The sequence below is a fragment of the Pteropus alecto genome, unplaced genomic scaffold, assembly GCF_000325575.1.
Source record: "Pteropus alecto unplaced genomic scaffold, ASM32557v1 scaffold88, whole genome shotgun sequence".
Classification (NCBI taxonomy): domain Eukaryota; kingdom Metazoa; phylum Chordata; class Mammalia; order Chiroptera; family Pteropodidae; genus Pteropus; species Pteropus alecto.
The window spans coordinates 14,264,083-14,278,072 of record NW_006494611.1 but is presented as its reverse complement, the minus strand read 5'-3'; the positions used below and the strand labels follow the sequence as shown (position 1 = coordinate 14,278,072).

Sequence of the window (13,990 nt, the reverse complement as noted above, 5' to 3'; positions counted from 1 at the left end):
TAGACATTTCCACCGGGATGTGTGTCCCACACCTTATGTGGCCAAAGCTGTCAATATGTCATCTTCCCTCATTCTCAAATGATATCTTCTTTCTGTGTCCTTTATTTTGGTTGATGGCACCACTCTGCCGAGTCCCACATCTAATCAATCATCATGTCCTTGGAATTTTTTCTCTTAAATATTTTCATACCCATCCTCTTCTTTCCATCTTGACTACCTGCCTACTACTTATCCGTCCATCCATCCTCTTCTCTCTATCCTAGCTACCTACTTGTCTGTCCCAGTGTATTTCAAGGTTATTACAAGTCTCCTAATTATTTTTCCTGCCTTTAGTGTTTTCTCCTTAAATCTATTCTTCACAGAGCTGTTGGAGTTACATATCTAAGTGATGAATCTGACCACCTGAGCTTCCTTGTTTAAAACCTTCCCCAAGTTCCTAAACCAGGCATACATGTCCTTTTATGACCCGTCCCCCATCCCTTTCTTGAGCCTGTCTTGCACTACTCCCTCATATTTCAATTTGGCAACACTAAAGTACATGACACTCCCTGGAAGTACAACTCTTTCTCATTTTTGTGCCTTTTCTCATGCTGTCCCATCTTCTTGAAATACCACTACTCTTCCCTTGATTTCATCTCCCTTATGAGACCCAGTTTGGGTAATACCTAAGATCCCTTCTTGGGTTTGCTTCTCACTTCCAAACAAAATTGCTCTAATAATAATAACCTACACATAACTCTATCAGTGTAAATAGCATATTAGTTTATAATTAAGTTTGTGTGAATATCTCTTTATTACTCTTATGAACTCCTTGTATCCAAAGACTGGGTCATCATAATCTTTTCATTGCTAATGTCAAATAGAGTACTTGTCACATGCAAACACAGTCCCTTTATTTTACAGAAGAGGAAGTTGAGACCCAAAGTTTACAATTCCCTTAAATGACTAATTCAAAATGAAAATAGCTTGATTTTTTTTAAACTAAGTTGTGAGGGAATTTAATAGGTCCTGTGTATAGATAACTATTGGTGTCGTAAGAAATAGCACTTTTCATCTAAGTGAGGGATAATTCGTAAGCAAATAATATTCATAGACTATTGATTAGATGAGACATTGGAGGAACTTGATTTTTCCCAGCCAAATAATGCAGATTTCTATTATTCTGATGCACCATAACCAAATATCAGATTTTTTAAAATTATTCTGAGAAAAAATGCTGACTCATTTTAAATTGCAATGTTCGTTGAATATTTCCTTAAAATCACTGAATATTCTCTTAATTACCCCATATTCTTGCTAATAATTTATTTTCAACTAACCCAAAAGTACTTAAAAAATGCTTCCAACTTTCTTACCTGTTTGTTATCCCTCTCTCCCCTTCTTTTCCTAATTATCAACAAACTTTACCTCCTCAACTGTGTTGAGGGCACTGGGCCAGGTTCTGTTTCATGTGTTACAAAGAAGAGATGCTATGGCTTGAGTTTTTTATGGTGGCCTAATGTAAGATGTTTATGCAAAGTGTCAATGGAAACAATTATCTTAGCAGGATGACACAGCCTATTTTGCTTAGGAATATCCTAATTTCCTGTTTAGGTTATCTGGAGGTCAGGTAGGGATTTCTTTTTGCACTCCTGTAGTGCAGATTCACATCATGCAAGCATTGTAAGACTTAGGTCACAGTCTGCTTAATTCCACTGGCTGCATTTATCTTCCCAGGAAAATAAGTCCTTCTCCTACTGTTTTTATGTAGTTTCTCTTTTTGTATTTGACTGCTGTAACCTGTAGTGAAGGTGTGATGCCAGTAGCTCTTTTCCAATAGCTGCTTCTTAACTAAGCTGCATCCTGTTTGTCTGTTGTCCATTTTGAAGTTCATGTGGATACTTGCATTAGCCAGAATGTCACAGTGTTGTCACTGTTACCTTGTCCCAGAAATGTTACTAAGTAAGCACTCAAGTATCAGGCTCTGAAGAAAGCCAAGGCTACATGCTATGTACTCCTTCCTACCTTAGTGAATTAGCTTTAGTAAAGTTTGATAACTGCCCTCTTTTTCATATTTAATTATGCCTTGAGGCTGTAGGAAAACCAAATTTAGCAGTTGAAACAAACTAAGCAGCAAGTGGTCTGACATGTTTATCATGCAAATTATTATACCTGACAAAGGGTAATTACATATGAAATCAGATCTGCAAGTAACTCGATAATTAGGGGTTAATAAATTGTCTAGAGTAAGAGAAGTACCTTTTGGGTTCCAGAAAAGTAAACTAAATACGTATCTTTAAAATTGAGTAAGGATTACAAAATCTAAGATTAGAAGGAAATGAAATGAGTAAGGATGCAAAACCCATTAAATGCAAATAGTCACCAAGATATTGTAATATTCTTGTATTTCATAGAGACCACAAAGATCCTTATTTTCATCATGCTAAGTATGGTAGTCTAACTAACTGCTTTCCTTTGGGAATCCAAGGCAAATGGTACAAGGTCTGTATTTATATTCTAGGACATAAAACTGAGGCCTTATCTATAGAAAGCCAAACAAATGAGATATGTATCTGAAATTCAGTTCCCTACTCAACCAAAGATTTCTTGCAAGAACTAGAACTGAGGTTTATACCTTAGTCACTGCCTGCTAAGGTATTACCAGAGAAACTATCCATCCTTTTTACTCTTGAGGCAACTAGGATTTAATTGCTTTGGTTTGTTTCACTTATCTCAAATGGCCTGAGTTTTATTTTAAAAAATGATAAGATGCCTCTGGGGGTTGTGTATTTAGTTATAATTTTAATTTAGTTTTGTTTTTTCGAAAGCCAGAAGTCAGTGTTTATAAACAATGTCAAATTATAACTAACTTATATTATTTGACTTACTAAAATTTTAAGAGTAAAATACGTGTGACCGATTTTATTGAAGACTAAATTAATCCAGATATTAGGTTCACCAAGTTTTCATTTGCCTTATTTTAAATCACAACCCTGGGAGAAAGGGAGAGGAATATCCACTTAGATTTTTACAAATTTCTAAGAAGTGGTTATTTTCTCTCCCTTTTTCTTCTTAATAATTGTACTGTAAAGGAATAAGTAAAGAAACCCCAGCATAATCTGGCTTCCTTCATCCAAGCAACTACTATATCCAGGAATATAGACATGTTGGTGTACATTTGTTTTTCATTAGCTAATCCATATTGTCTTTCTTTATTGTTTGAATTCTTCCAAAGTCAATTCATATAAGTAGATCTTATTTTTTCATTGCTTCAGTGAAGCAAAATGACTCATCAAAGAGAATTGAAAGTCTAGTAAACACCTCTCATGATCATGAGTTTCAAGGTTTGATGTCCTTAATATTGGAAGTCTGAGCTTCACTGGCAAAGTCATTACATAACTACCTATTATATAAGTGCGGCAGATGATGTAATAAATCTGGACAGAATATTCAATATATGACCCAGGAATGTTTGTTTAACATATTAGATTGTGGCACCACTGGTTTACAAAAGGTAATCTCAGCAGAAGAACTTTGGTTATGAAATATTCTATAGCACAAATTAAATCAGTCAATAAAATGGACTAGTCTGGCTTTCAGAATAATAAGAAGACATCACTAAAAATTTAGAGTTGTCTTTATTAATAGTTTACACGTAAATCAAATAACAACATAGCCATCTTATTAGTATAAGATATGGGTTCAATGTAGACATAAAATTCTGTGTCAAAAAGTAACCTATGCATAAAGAAGTACAAATTAGTAATTGATAGATGGTCGTGGGGATGGGGAGCATGGCATAGGGAATGTAGTTAGCATTAATATATTGGCTAGGTGGAAAACCAATTAGGGGGACCGTTTTATAAACTATATAAATGTCTAACCAATGTACTTGAAACTAATTTTTAAAAAAAGTAACCTATGCAGTTCATCTTAACATACATTTACTTGGTGCCTACTATATACCAGGTCCTGGACCAATATGAAGATACAGATATTAAGTGAAATAAGTCACCAGTTTCAAAGCACTTACAAAGTACATTTTTAGGAGGAAGAAAAGGCACTTTGGCTCTTGGAATATTGGAAGGAGATAGTGCTGAGGTAGCCATGAGTTACCCAGCTACACAAGGGATTAATTAATATTTGATTCCTAATTAGGTAGACAGACATGTTAATCCATGATGTCAATATACTATGAAAAATACTGTGAAAGAGATATGTGGAGGGTGCTATGAGGACATGAAAGAAGAGCTAACCCAACCAGAGGAGTCTGGGGAGGCCTCCTGAGAGAGGTGAATCCAGACGTAGATTTTATGGAATAAGTTACTTGGGTGAAGGAGGAGAAGGAGACTCCACACAGAGAGGAAAATGATAAATGTCCTGGGGGGTCATCATGGTTTATAGGAGAACTATGAGAGTTTCTTCTTTAGGGGCTTAAATTACAAGGCAGGAGAGGAAGCCAAAAAAGATTGAACTGGATCAGGTGCAAGACAGCTTTGCATATCATGTTAAAGAACTTAAACTTTATCTTGTGGAGTGAGGAAGCCACTGAAGGTTTAAAGCAAGTGAATGGTGTGATTGGATCTGTATTTTAGCTGGATCTCTCCAGCAGTGGCATGAAGGTTGATGGATCTGGTATATTAGAAGAGAGAGGCAAAGGGGACAGGCAAGACCAAAGGTGCAGGGGAGAATTTACGACACTGAACCAAGACAGTAGTAGGGATGGAAAGTAGGAAGCAAGTCAATTCAAGAAACACTTAGGAGGCTAAATATTGACAAAACCTGGTAGTAAATTAGATGCAGGAGTTGTGGGAGAGAAGAGTCAACACAACTGAATCCAGATTTCTGGTTTGGGTAATTAGGTAAGTACTACCACTCAGTGCATGATGCATCTTCCAATATTAGGAAGCTGAACTAGGTACTCTCATGACTAAAGGAAAACAAGCCATTTATGTATGTAAAGGTATTATAAAAACCAAAATCTCACTCAGCTACAGTTGACCCTTTAACAACATGGGGGTCACTCACCCCTCGCACAGTCAAAAATCTGAGTATATCTTTTGACTTTCTAAAAATTTAACCACTAATAGCCTACTATTGACTGGATAACCTTACCAATAGGTAACATAAACATTTGATTAACACATTTTGTATGTTATATATATTATATATTGTATGCTTACAATAAAGAATAGAAGATGTTAAGAAAATCATAGGAGAAAATATATTTACAGTATTTATTGGAAAAAATCTGCATGTAAGTAGACCCATGCAGTTCGAACCATGTCGTTCAAGGATCTACTGCATTTGAGGTAAATCTACTTGAAGGTACTATCTGAAGTGTTTTTTTTGTTTGTTTGTTTTTTTACCTATTTTGGATAATTATAGGGTTTTTTGTCTTTTAGAAATAGAGGATAAAAAATTCTTTTTAATTTATTAACATCTTTCTGCATTCATAAAGAACTTTTAGGAAACTTTAAATACCTATTATTTGAGTTCAGATACATAACTTAAATATTTTAAACCCCAGTTGCCAAAAGAATTATTTAAAAACTCAACTATATAAGATACTAATATTCTTATATTACTAAGTGGAGAGTCAAAAGAGACTCTTAAAAGTTTATATAACAAATTATACTCCCAGTTATATACTCAAGAGGAATAAAAACATATGTTCCCACAAAAACTTGTATAGAATGTTCATAGCAGCACTATTTATAATAGCCAAAAAATGGAAATAACCCAAATGTTCATTAACTGATGAATGGATAAACTAAATGTGGTTTATCTATACAATGGAATATTTTTTGGCAATAAAAGGAAGTACTGATACACAATACAACATGGGCAAACCTTGAAAACATTATGCTAAGTGAAAGAAGCCAGTTACAAAAGACTGTGCTGTATGACCCCTATTTGGGGAGTGACTGCTTATGGGTATAGGATTGTTTTGAGTGACAAAAATATCCTAAAATGTATTGAGATGCACAACTCTGTGAATAAACTCAAAACTATGAATTCATACCTGTATTTTAAAAGGAAGAATTGTATGATATGTGAAATATATCTCAAAGACGTTTTTCAAAAAAAATTTGTAAAGGTATAACAAGAAATAGAAGTTTAATTTTATTAAAGTTATATAAGCAAAAATAGAGAAAAATTGTAATAGCTACCAAAAATAGGAAGGTGATATCAGTAAGATAAACCCTTATATATGATAGCCACAAGATGATTAAAAAAAAAAAATTAGAAAAATAAGCATATTTAGAGATATTGAGGTAATCACTAGAACTGAAAACAGGAGTTAAACGTGATTGTTCCTGAGAATGACATATATATCTGTGCTATTTTGGCCATGATAGTGACCAGAAATTCAAGATAAAGCAACTATGGATGCGTATAAATCTAACTATGTAAATTCTACTTTTTGCCTCTTTTTCCCCCAAATTGCAAACCCACCTAGTAGTTATCTAGGACTACTACATAGCTTAACATCAAAAATTCTTTAAGAACATTCTGCTGCTTGTACAGTTCCCTTGAGTGAAGTGACTTGAAAAGACCAATACCTTTAAACAATCTCTGCCGCACAATGTGCTCAAAGCTCACCCCTGGTCCTTGCATAGGCTGGCAGAGAGCAGGTTTGGCAGATGGGACGTTTGAAGAGGGTGGTCATGGGTTACGAGTCAGGTGTATCAGAGAGCCAAAAGGCAGCATGAGGGCAAAAAGTGAGGTGGGTGGAGGCACAGTACTGCTGCTTTGTAGTTTTGCCCTAGTCCTTTACTGGCTGCTACTTAAAATTCTTTTCCGTGCTGCATGTAGAGTTTCCAAATGTGGTGTTTTCAGAAAGCTGGAAAGGGTGTAAAACCAAGTGTTTTAAAAATCATATGGAGCTCGTCATTTGATTTCAACATCTATTTAGAAGAAGGACTTGTATTTTCCCCATTGTGGATAATTTATTAACACCTTTTTTCCTTGAATCTCCAGTGCCTAATGACTTATATTTCTTCCTTAAAGCTGTATTATGGTTTAGGTTTTTTGTTGTTTAAATCTCAGAAGCACGCTAGGAACCCTTGCTTTGGCTTTGTTTTTCAGAGGCAAAGGAAAAATGATCTCCTGGTTTACTTTTGGAATCTGCAAAGCAACTCTGAGGTCCCAGGTGGATTTGGTGTTTGGAAAAGGGACTTTGGGGGACTAAGGTTGACCCTGAGCCCCCAGGTCACTGTTCGCATTTACAAAAGCAAACCTGGTATCCCCAATTGCTTTTCTCTTGAGGTTGGCTTAACTTTATTTATCTTCTGTCTTGGGTCACTGCCCCTGAGGTGCTTCAAAAGCAAGACCCAAAAGACCCAAAACAAAGAAAGCTAAACCAGATTCAAGAAAAAAATGACCTGGCACTCTGGGTTCACTTTTACAAAGGCAAAAAGTCACTTTGAGTTCCATAGAATGGTTTTAAGTCGGCCTAGATTCATTGTGTCATTTGCACAAAGTGATCTCAACAGGTCTGAGACCCTCAAGTTTCTTGGGTGTCGATCTGGAGTGAGACTTGGGATGGGAAACTGTCAGCAAGCTAAACGTGATGACACAGACAAATTCTTCAGTGATTCTAAAGTGATTCAACTATTTTGAGCATATAAATGGGACCACCCATGCAACCATTTCTTTCCTTAAGCTGAATCTTTTTGTTTGTTGGACACACACAGGGAACGCTAAGGAAGTGAAACTTATAACTCACTTACAAATATTGGCATAAATCCACTGCGTGTTATCAGATTAGTTATGAAGGGTATTTTTGAATCCTTGATGAAAAAAAAGTTAGGATACTAATTTTAGATAATCTTATAAATCATGATGAGATAGAACTGAGGCACATTATTTTGCTGTTCATTTTTATATGATCCATACTTTGCTTACTTCCCAAAAGGATTTAAGGTGGAATTACTTTACTTGACTATTGGAACAACCCATTTATAGAACTTAATACCAATTTCATTATAATATGCCTGACTTTATCCTTTAATAAGTAATTGTAAAATTGCTTTTGGATAATCTAGAGGAGATTTTTGTTTTTGTTCATATTTGATCTACATCTTTGAACTTCAGGTATGTGTTAACTAATAAATTCATCTGTTGAGACTATGTCTTACTGTTTATTTACAAGACAGAGATTTTGTGTGATTAATAACAAATATATTATTTATGTATTGCCACCTGAAGGAAACAAAACTTGAGACAGAAGTGAGGTTTCCATAATTTAGGTTTTAATAGTAAGGACGTAATGCATCCTGTGAAACTTGACTGAATGTGAGTGGCAGTCCCCAAGGCAGTGACTTTCTGTGGAGTGAAGGTGAGTGTCAGTTGTTGTACCTGTCATCACTCCAGTTTCCTCATTCCTTCCTATCACACTCTGACTCCAGAGCAGTCATATTCTTTTTAAACCATCCCAGAGACCATAGATCATGTATCTTGGTCAAAACAGGCATGAATAGCAGCCTATAGAAATGGAATCAGTCCATAAATCTGGCCTGGCTTAGTGTTAGGTAGGACCCAAAAGTAACGTCCTAGTTTTGTGTCACATCTTTCACTAAAATAAAACTGTACTTTAAAAAGTGAAAAAGGACTGTATAATTGTTATGGATAAGGGATACTGGTAGACCATTCAGAACTATTAGTGTTTCTTTCTTTAGGAAGAACTATTAGTGTTTCTTTCTTTAGGAAGAATTCATTCAACATTAGACCCAGTGCTTTATCTTGAAGGAATCCGTCGTCTTTACCCGTGCTCCAGGAAAAGCCTAAGAGAGGTGGAGACAAGTCAGTTGACTGCTTCACAGTCCTAGTTTGCCTGCAGGCCAACAGTGGCCTTTTTCAGAGAGCTGTCAGCATAAAACCAAAGTAGTCTATAGGGTGCTAGTGTTTTGTATTCATGAAGCCTAAGAAAAAAGCTCCCAAGTAAACTTGCAGTAGTGATCTGGCATCATCAATCAGGCAGTTTTTTCTTGAGTATCCACTAAGTAGTTATGCTCTGTTGAATACACAAGTTTTCCTTCCTAGCTTTGTGAAGTTTGTTTCTACTTACTTGTCAAATGTAGTATTATGCATTTGAAAGATCTTTACACACATGGAAATGAGAAATCAGAATATAAGATCAGCATGCTTGTTGGCCCCATATTTCCTCTCTACCTATATCCATGTATTCTTTGGGGCATAGACACTGAAAAGGTGGTCAAGTTTACAGCCACTGGATTCATGGGCTGAGAATAAGCAGTCACTAGCTCCTACATAAATCAGTAGTTTCTACCTTACTTAATATTATATTGATAGCTTCCTCATGTGTTACTGCAGTTTAAATTACAGGGATTTTGTGTGATTTCTTTTTTCTTTCTAATTGCTTGATGTTAACTTCAAAATATTATTTGTTTCCTTGTTAATTTCCTCTCTACTTTCCTTATTTATAATATAAACTTTTTTTGGAATAGAGACTTTGTCTTGTTCAATACTATATCTCTGGTGCTTAGTACAGAGGCTAGCTAGTTACAGGTGGGCAGTCAATATTTGTTGAATGAATAAATGAATGTTATGTAGATCTTTGGCCCTTTAATCCACATTGCTAATGAATTCCTTGGCCATTAATATGCAAATATATGCAGATTTCCACAGATATCTGTAAGTTAACTTCATACAATATGTATTTCTATAAAGTATTAATGTAAGTTTGAAAGCATGTAGATTAGATTTGTCTACATGTGGGCAGGTAGTTTAAATTTTGTGGTTCCTGTAATTTCTAGAGATAAGATATTTGTGTATGAGTGTCTGACAATATGTGAAAATTGTAAACATAATGTATTTTTTATCTAGGAAAGTCTGTTTTTGTGGTGTAAAAGAACCAGTTGGAGTTGGTGTAGATTTTAAATTAATTAAGTGGGCTCCTCCTTTCGCACCTGGGGGTAGATCAGCACAAGAGAAAAACAGACTTATTTTAAAGCCTCTTCCTCTTGCAAATCCCAAAGGTCATGTTGCCAATGCCTTTTGGAAAGAAAGGGAGATTACAGCTAGTATACAGTTTTTAAGTGTTACTTTCTGCTGACTGTGTGCATGCTTACACACAGTTGTGCAAACACATACATGACCTGAGAGAAGAATCCTTCAAAATGATGCTTTTGTTAACAACTCTAACTCTAGAGTTTCATAATATTGTGGAATATTATGAAAATAAAGAATACAGTAACATACTGTAAGTCACTCATAGTCCCATCACACAAATAACAGCCATTCTTAACATTTTCTCAAATTTTCTTCCATTCTTTTTTAAAGAGTTTTTATGTAATTTTAGTAGCACGTTATCATAAGCATCTTCCCAAGCTATTTAAATTTCTGTGTAGACATCAGTTTTAATAACCACATGATATTTGTCTTTTAGATATACCACAATGCTTAATCATTCTCTTAAATTTGAGATTTAGGCTATTTTTAGTTTTTTCTTTCTTGAGTTTTTTTGATAACACAAGTAACATTTTTGAGATTAATATCTTTGCTCTTAAATTTTTGTTCACCTTTATTATTGTTTCCTGAAATTAGATTCCTAGAAGTATGATTACTGAATCAGAGAATGGCCATTTTTATAAGGTTCTTAAACACATATTGCAAAATCACATTCCAGAGAAGTTACACCAATTTACATTTTTACCATCGGAGTGTGTGAAAGGAGCTTTTCCTCCTAGTGAAAGGAGACAAAAATGTATTTGTTGCAATAGTAAAAAATTACACAGAACTTTAAATAAGTTCCTTTTTCTTTTTTTAGATAGTATATTCTTTTAACATTATGTCAATGTAGTTTCTGTATCCGTGTATTAAATTTTGGTATGGCCTAGACAGTTGTCTGAAAGAAAATAGAATGGCTTTTCATATTAGTAGTTAACATTTTCATGATAGAATTTTTCTCCTTTTACAAGAAATTCTCTATTAATAGCAGTATGTTGGATGGGAAAAGAGACAAGTCCATTACCTTCCTAAAGAAGAGTTAGTTTCTTATAACCTTTCTTTAGGTTTTAATCACCCCAGAGTTTTTTTCTCTCTCACAGTGGGTTGGCTCACATATCCTACGAGTAAATGCAAATAATTCCTTCATTTGAAAGCAAAAGCAATATACTTTTTATGTATAAAGTGAGTTAAAACAAGAAAGAAAGGAATAATATAAAAACTGAAGGAAGGTAGTAAGTAAAGCATTTAGCTTTCCGAAACAATTCAAATGGGGATAGGAAGTTGGTTTTAAATGGCTTAAAGGGGATTAGGGTTTTAAAGTTGGATAAGGAGTTTGGTGCTTTGGTTTAGGCATGGCATTGCTTTTAAAAGATTACTTCCATATTTGACAACAATTCTAACTGGAGATTATAAAGCGAATAGTCAATTTTAAAACACTACAGAAAACAAGAGGGTTTCTTTTTTGTTGTTGTTTGTTTATACAAAATGATCGCTTAGAGTTAACATGCTGAGTCTTGAAGCTCTCATTTCATAATACTACGGAGGATCTATCACCAGGGAGAATCCAGCAGAGGTTGTTTAATGCACTTAATTGAGATTATCTGAGCTTTTGGTTTAAATTACTTTAGGAAAATCTAGGTGCAAATGGCTTCTTAGAAAGGTAAACATACTTAACCTCTAAGAGAAAAGGTTCAATTTAAGTTCTGTAAAATTCTTCAGTTAGTAGCATCAACCTTTATTAACTAAATTTCAGTATGATCTGTATAATGTATAAAGATTAAATCTCTACCTCAGTGCAAGTGTTAATATATTAAATGTTTTCATTATTTTACAATTATTTGGAAATGCAATCAAGTATTTTATTAGAAAAGCAACTCCTGACAATTTTAGTAATTTCAAAAGTAAAAAGATAGTATAAAGTTATAAAATATAGTTAATGAAGTTTGATTAAGTTTATTCTCTTTGTCTAAGAAGCAGGTCATATTAAAATGGATCAAGAATGTCATATACTTTATGTATTAGCTGCAGATAAATAGTCAAAAATTGCTTTAACATTTTCCCCATCTTCTTCAGCTCCTTGACTTGTTTATGGTTTGGGATTGGTCTACTTATCTAGCTGATTATGGACAGCCAGCTTCTAAGTACCTCCGGGTGAATCCAAATACAGCCCTTACTCTTTTGGAGAAGTGAGTATATTTTGAAAACTTTTTTGTATAAGATTTTAGCATTTTGTGATTAGGTGATCATTGAAGAACTAGTGATTTTTCATCAAAAGAGAAAGGTCTAAAGGGAGCTTAAAAGCTCAGTTAATTTTAATGACCAAAACATAAGCTTCTTTCTTGCCCTTCAGTATTGGTGTAGTTTCATGAGATTGCTGCTTATGTTGATATGAACAAAACATTTTCCTGTTGTATACTTAGTAGCAGGCTTAATTGGTCTTAGAAATAGGTTTACTGGAGACAAGTGAGAAGTGGAATTATTTTTGAAAAAATACTATAAACATAGGAAAGAAGGTATTTTGTAAAATGTGGCTAGGAATTGGAATGTTTGCCACCAGTGAGTGCTATCAAAATCCTACCATTATGGACTTGGATTCTTTGGACGTAGAGAAGTATGTGATTTGAAAAATATTACAGTAAAAACTGAAGTAATAGGACATTTATTGGTACATCTTGTCCAATTGAAAATAACACAAGTCTAGGTGTTACTTTTCCTTCAGATTATGAGGCAGATTTTCTTTTTACGTAATCATACTTCATTTTAAGTATCATTATTAAATTTTTCAATTTTTGAATTATAAGTGTACATCATTTTCCCACATTTCAAAATATCTGTGGTATATTTGAGAAGAAAAAAGCAACCGTTTAAAATAAATTTATTTTACAATACTATGAAACACTGAGGCCAAAAAATTGCTGCTTTAAATTTTCTAATGTCATTTTTCCTTTCACCTTGTCTTGCTATGAATGTGATTTGCAGAGTTCATAGAGGGTATGTATTTTAGCATACTTTATGGAATGATACTAGAAAATAGTATAATATTAGAAAACATACTTTAGATTTACATACTAATGCAAAAACACCACTTCATATAGAATGTAAAGCCGCTAATTTTTTATGTGGTTGCTATTTCCATAATTTTATTAGTACCTGTTTCCTTTGAAATATATTTTTCAAGCATAGGGTTTAGTGTGATATAATTCAGAGCATGCCAAGATATTTTACTTGTGATGGCGTAGCTATTGATTTCGTTTTACTAAGCTCTTCATTCACATATATTTCTAGGATGAAGGATACTAGCAAAAAGAACAACATATTTGCTCAGTTCAGGAAGAATGATCGAGACAAACAGAAGTTGATAGAGACTGTCATGAAACAGCTGAGAAGTTTGGTGAATGGTATGTCCCATCACACATAGACTTCACATCGCTTACACTCAGTGACATCAAGTTTATGACTCAACGTTGATTTCTAACAGACTCTGGTTATAACAGTAATTTGTTTGTAAAATTAAAAAATACAATAGAAAAGAGAAACTGATGGGAGCCTAAACAAGAATATCATTTGTATGAATTTTTAAATAATACTATTTTATATATGGAAAATGTGATACTAATTTTTCACTTTTAAAAATATATAAAATCAAGTCAAAAATTGTATATGAAACTGATTGTAAATATGTTAGAAAAACTTATGCCTCTCTACATAAGTATTTTATTTAAATCAGACTTGAATTTTTCTTTTTTCATCAGTATCTGGTTTTGGAATGCAATCATGTCTGATATGGAAGTATTTTACTGTCATTTTCTCATTTTTAGCTTTTACTTTCACCTTAATGTGGTTTAAGTAGACAAAAATTTTGTAATTCTGCTGATTCTGAGGGGGAAATAGACAAAGGTCAAAATTTTTAAAGGTCCCTGAACTCAAACTTGATTTAACTCAGTAAGAATAAATTATTTGTTCTCCTTAGGTGGTTTCACTTAATCGTTCTGAATATGAAGACAGGTGTTTGGATTATCTAAAGATTTAATATTAT

The 13,990-nt window shown here is 33.9% G+C and overlaps 1 protein-coding gene across 2 annotated transcripts in view; it reads left to right on the top strand.

Annotated features, from left to right (window-relative positions):
- Positions 1 to 13,543, top strand: part of EXOC6 (exocyst complex component 6) — a 167,726-nt gene extending 154,183 nt beyond the window's left edge. For both annotated transcript variants that reach the window (XM_025042301.1, XM_025042300.1), the window contains exons 21-22: positions 12,028 to 12,140; positions 13,240 to 13,543. In XM_025042301.1, coding sequence (XP_024898069.1) covers positions 12,028 to 12,140; positions 13,240 to 13,372 — 246 coding nt within the window. In that variant the 3' untranslated portion in view covers positions 13,373 to 13,543. The remainder of the gene's footprint in view (positions 1 to 12,027; positions 12,141 to 13,239) is intronic.
- Positions 13,544 to 13,990: the final 447 nt, after the last annotated feature.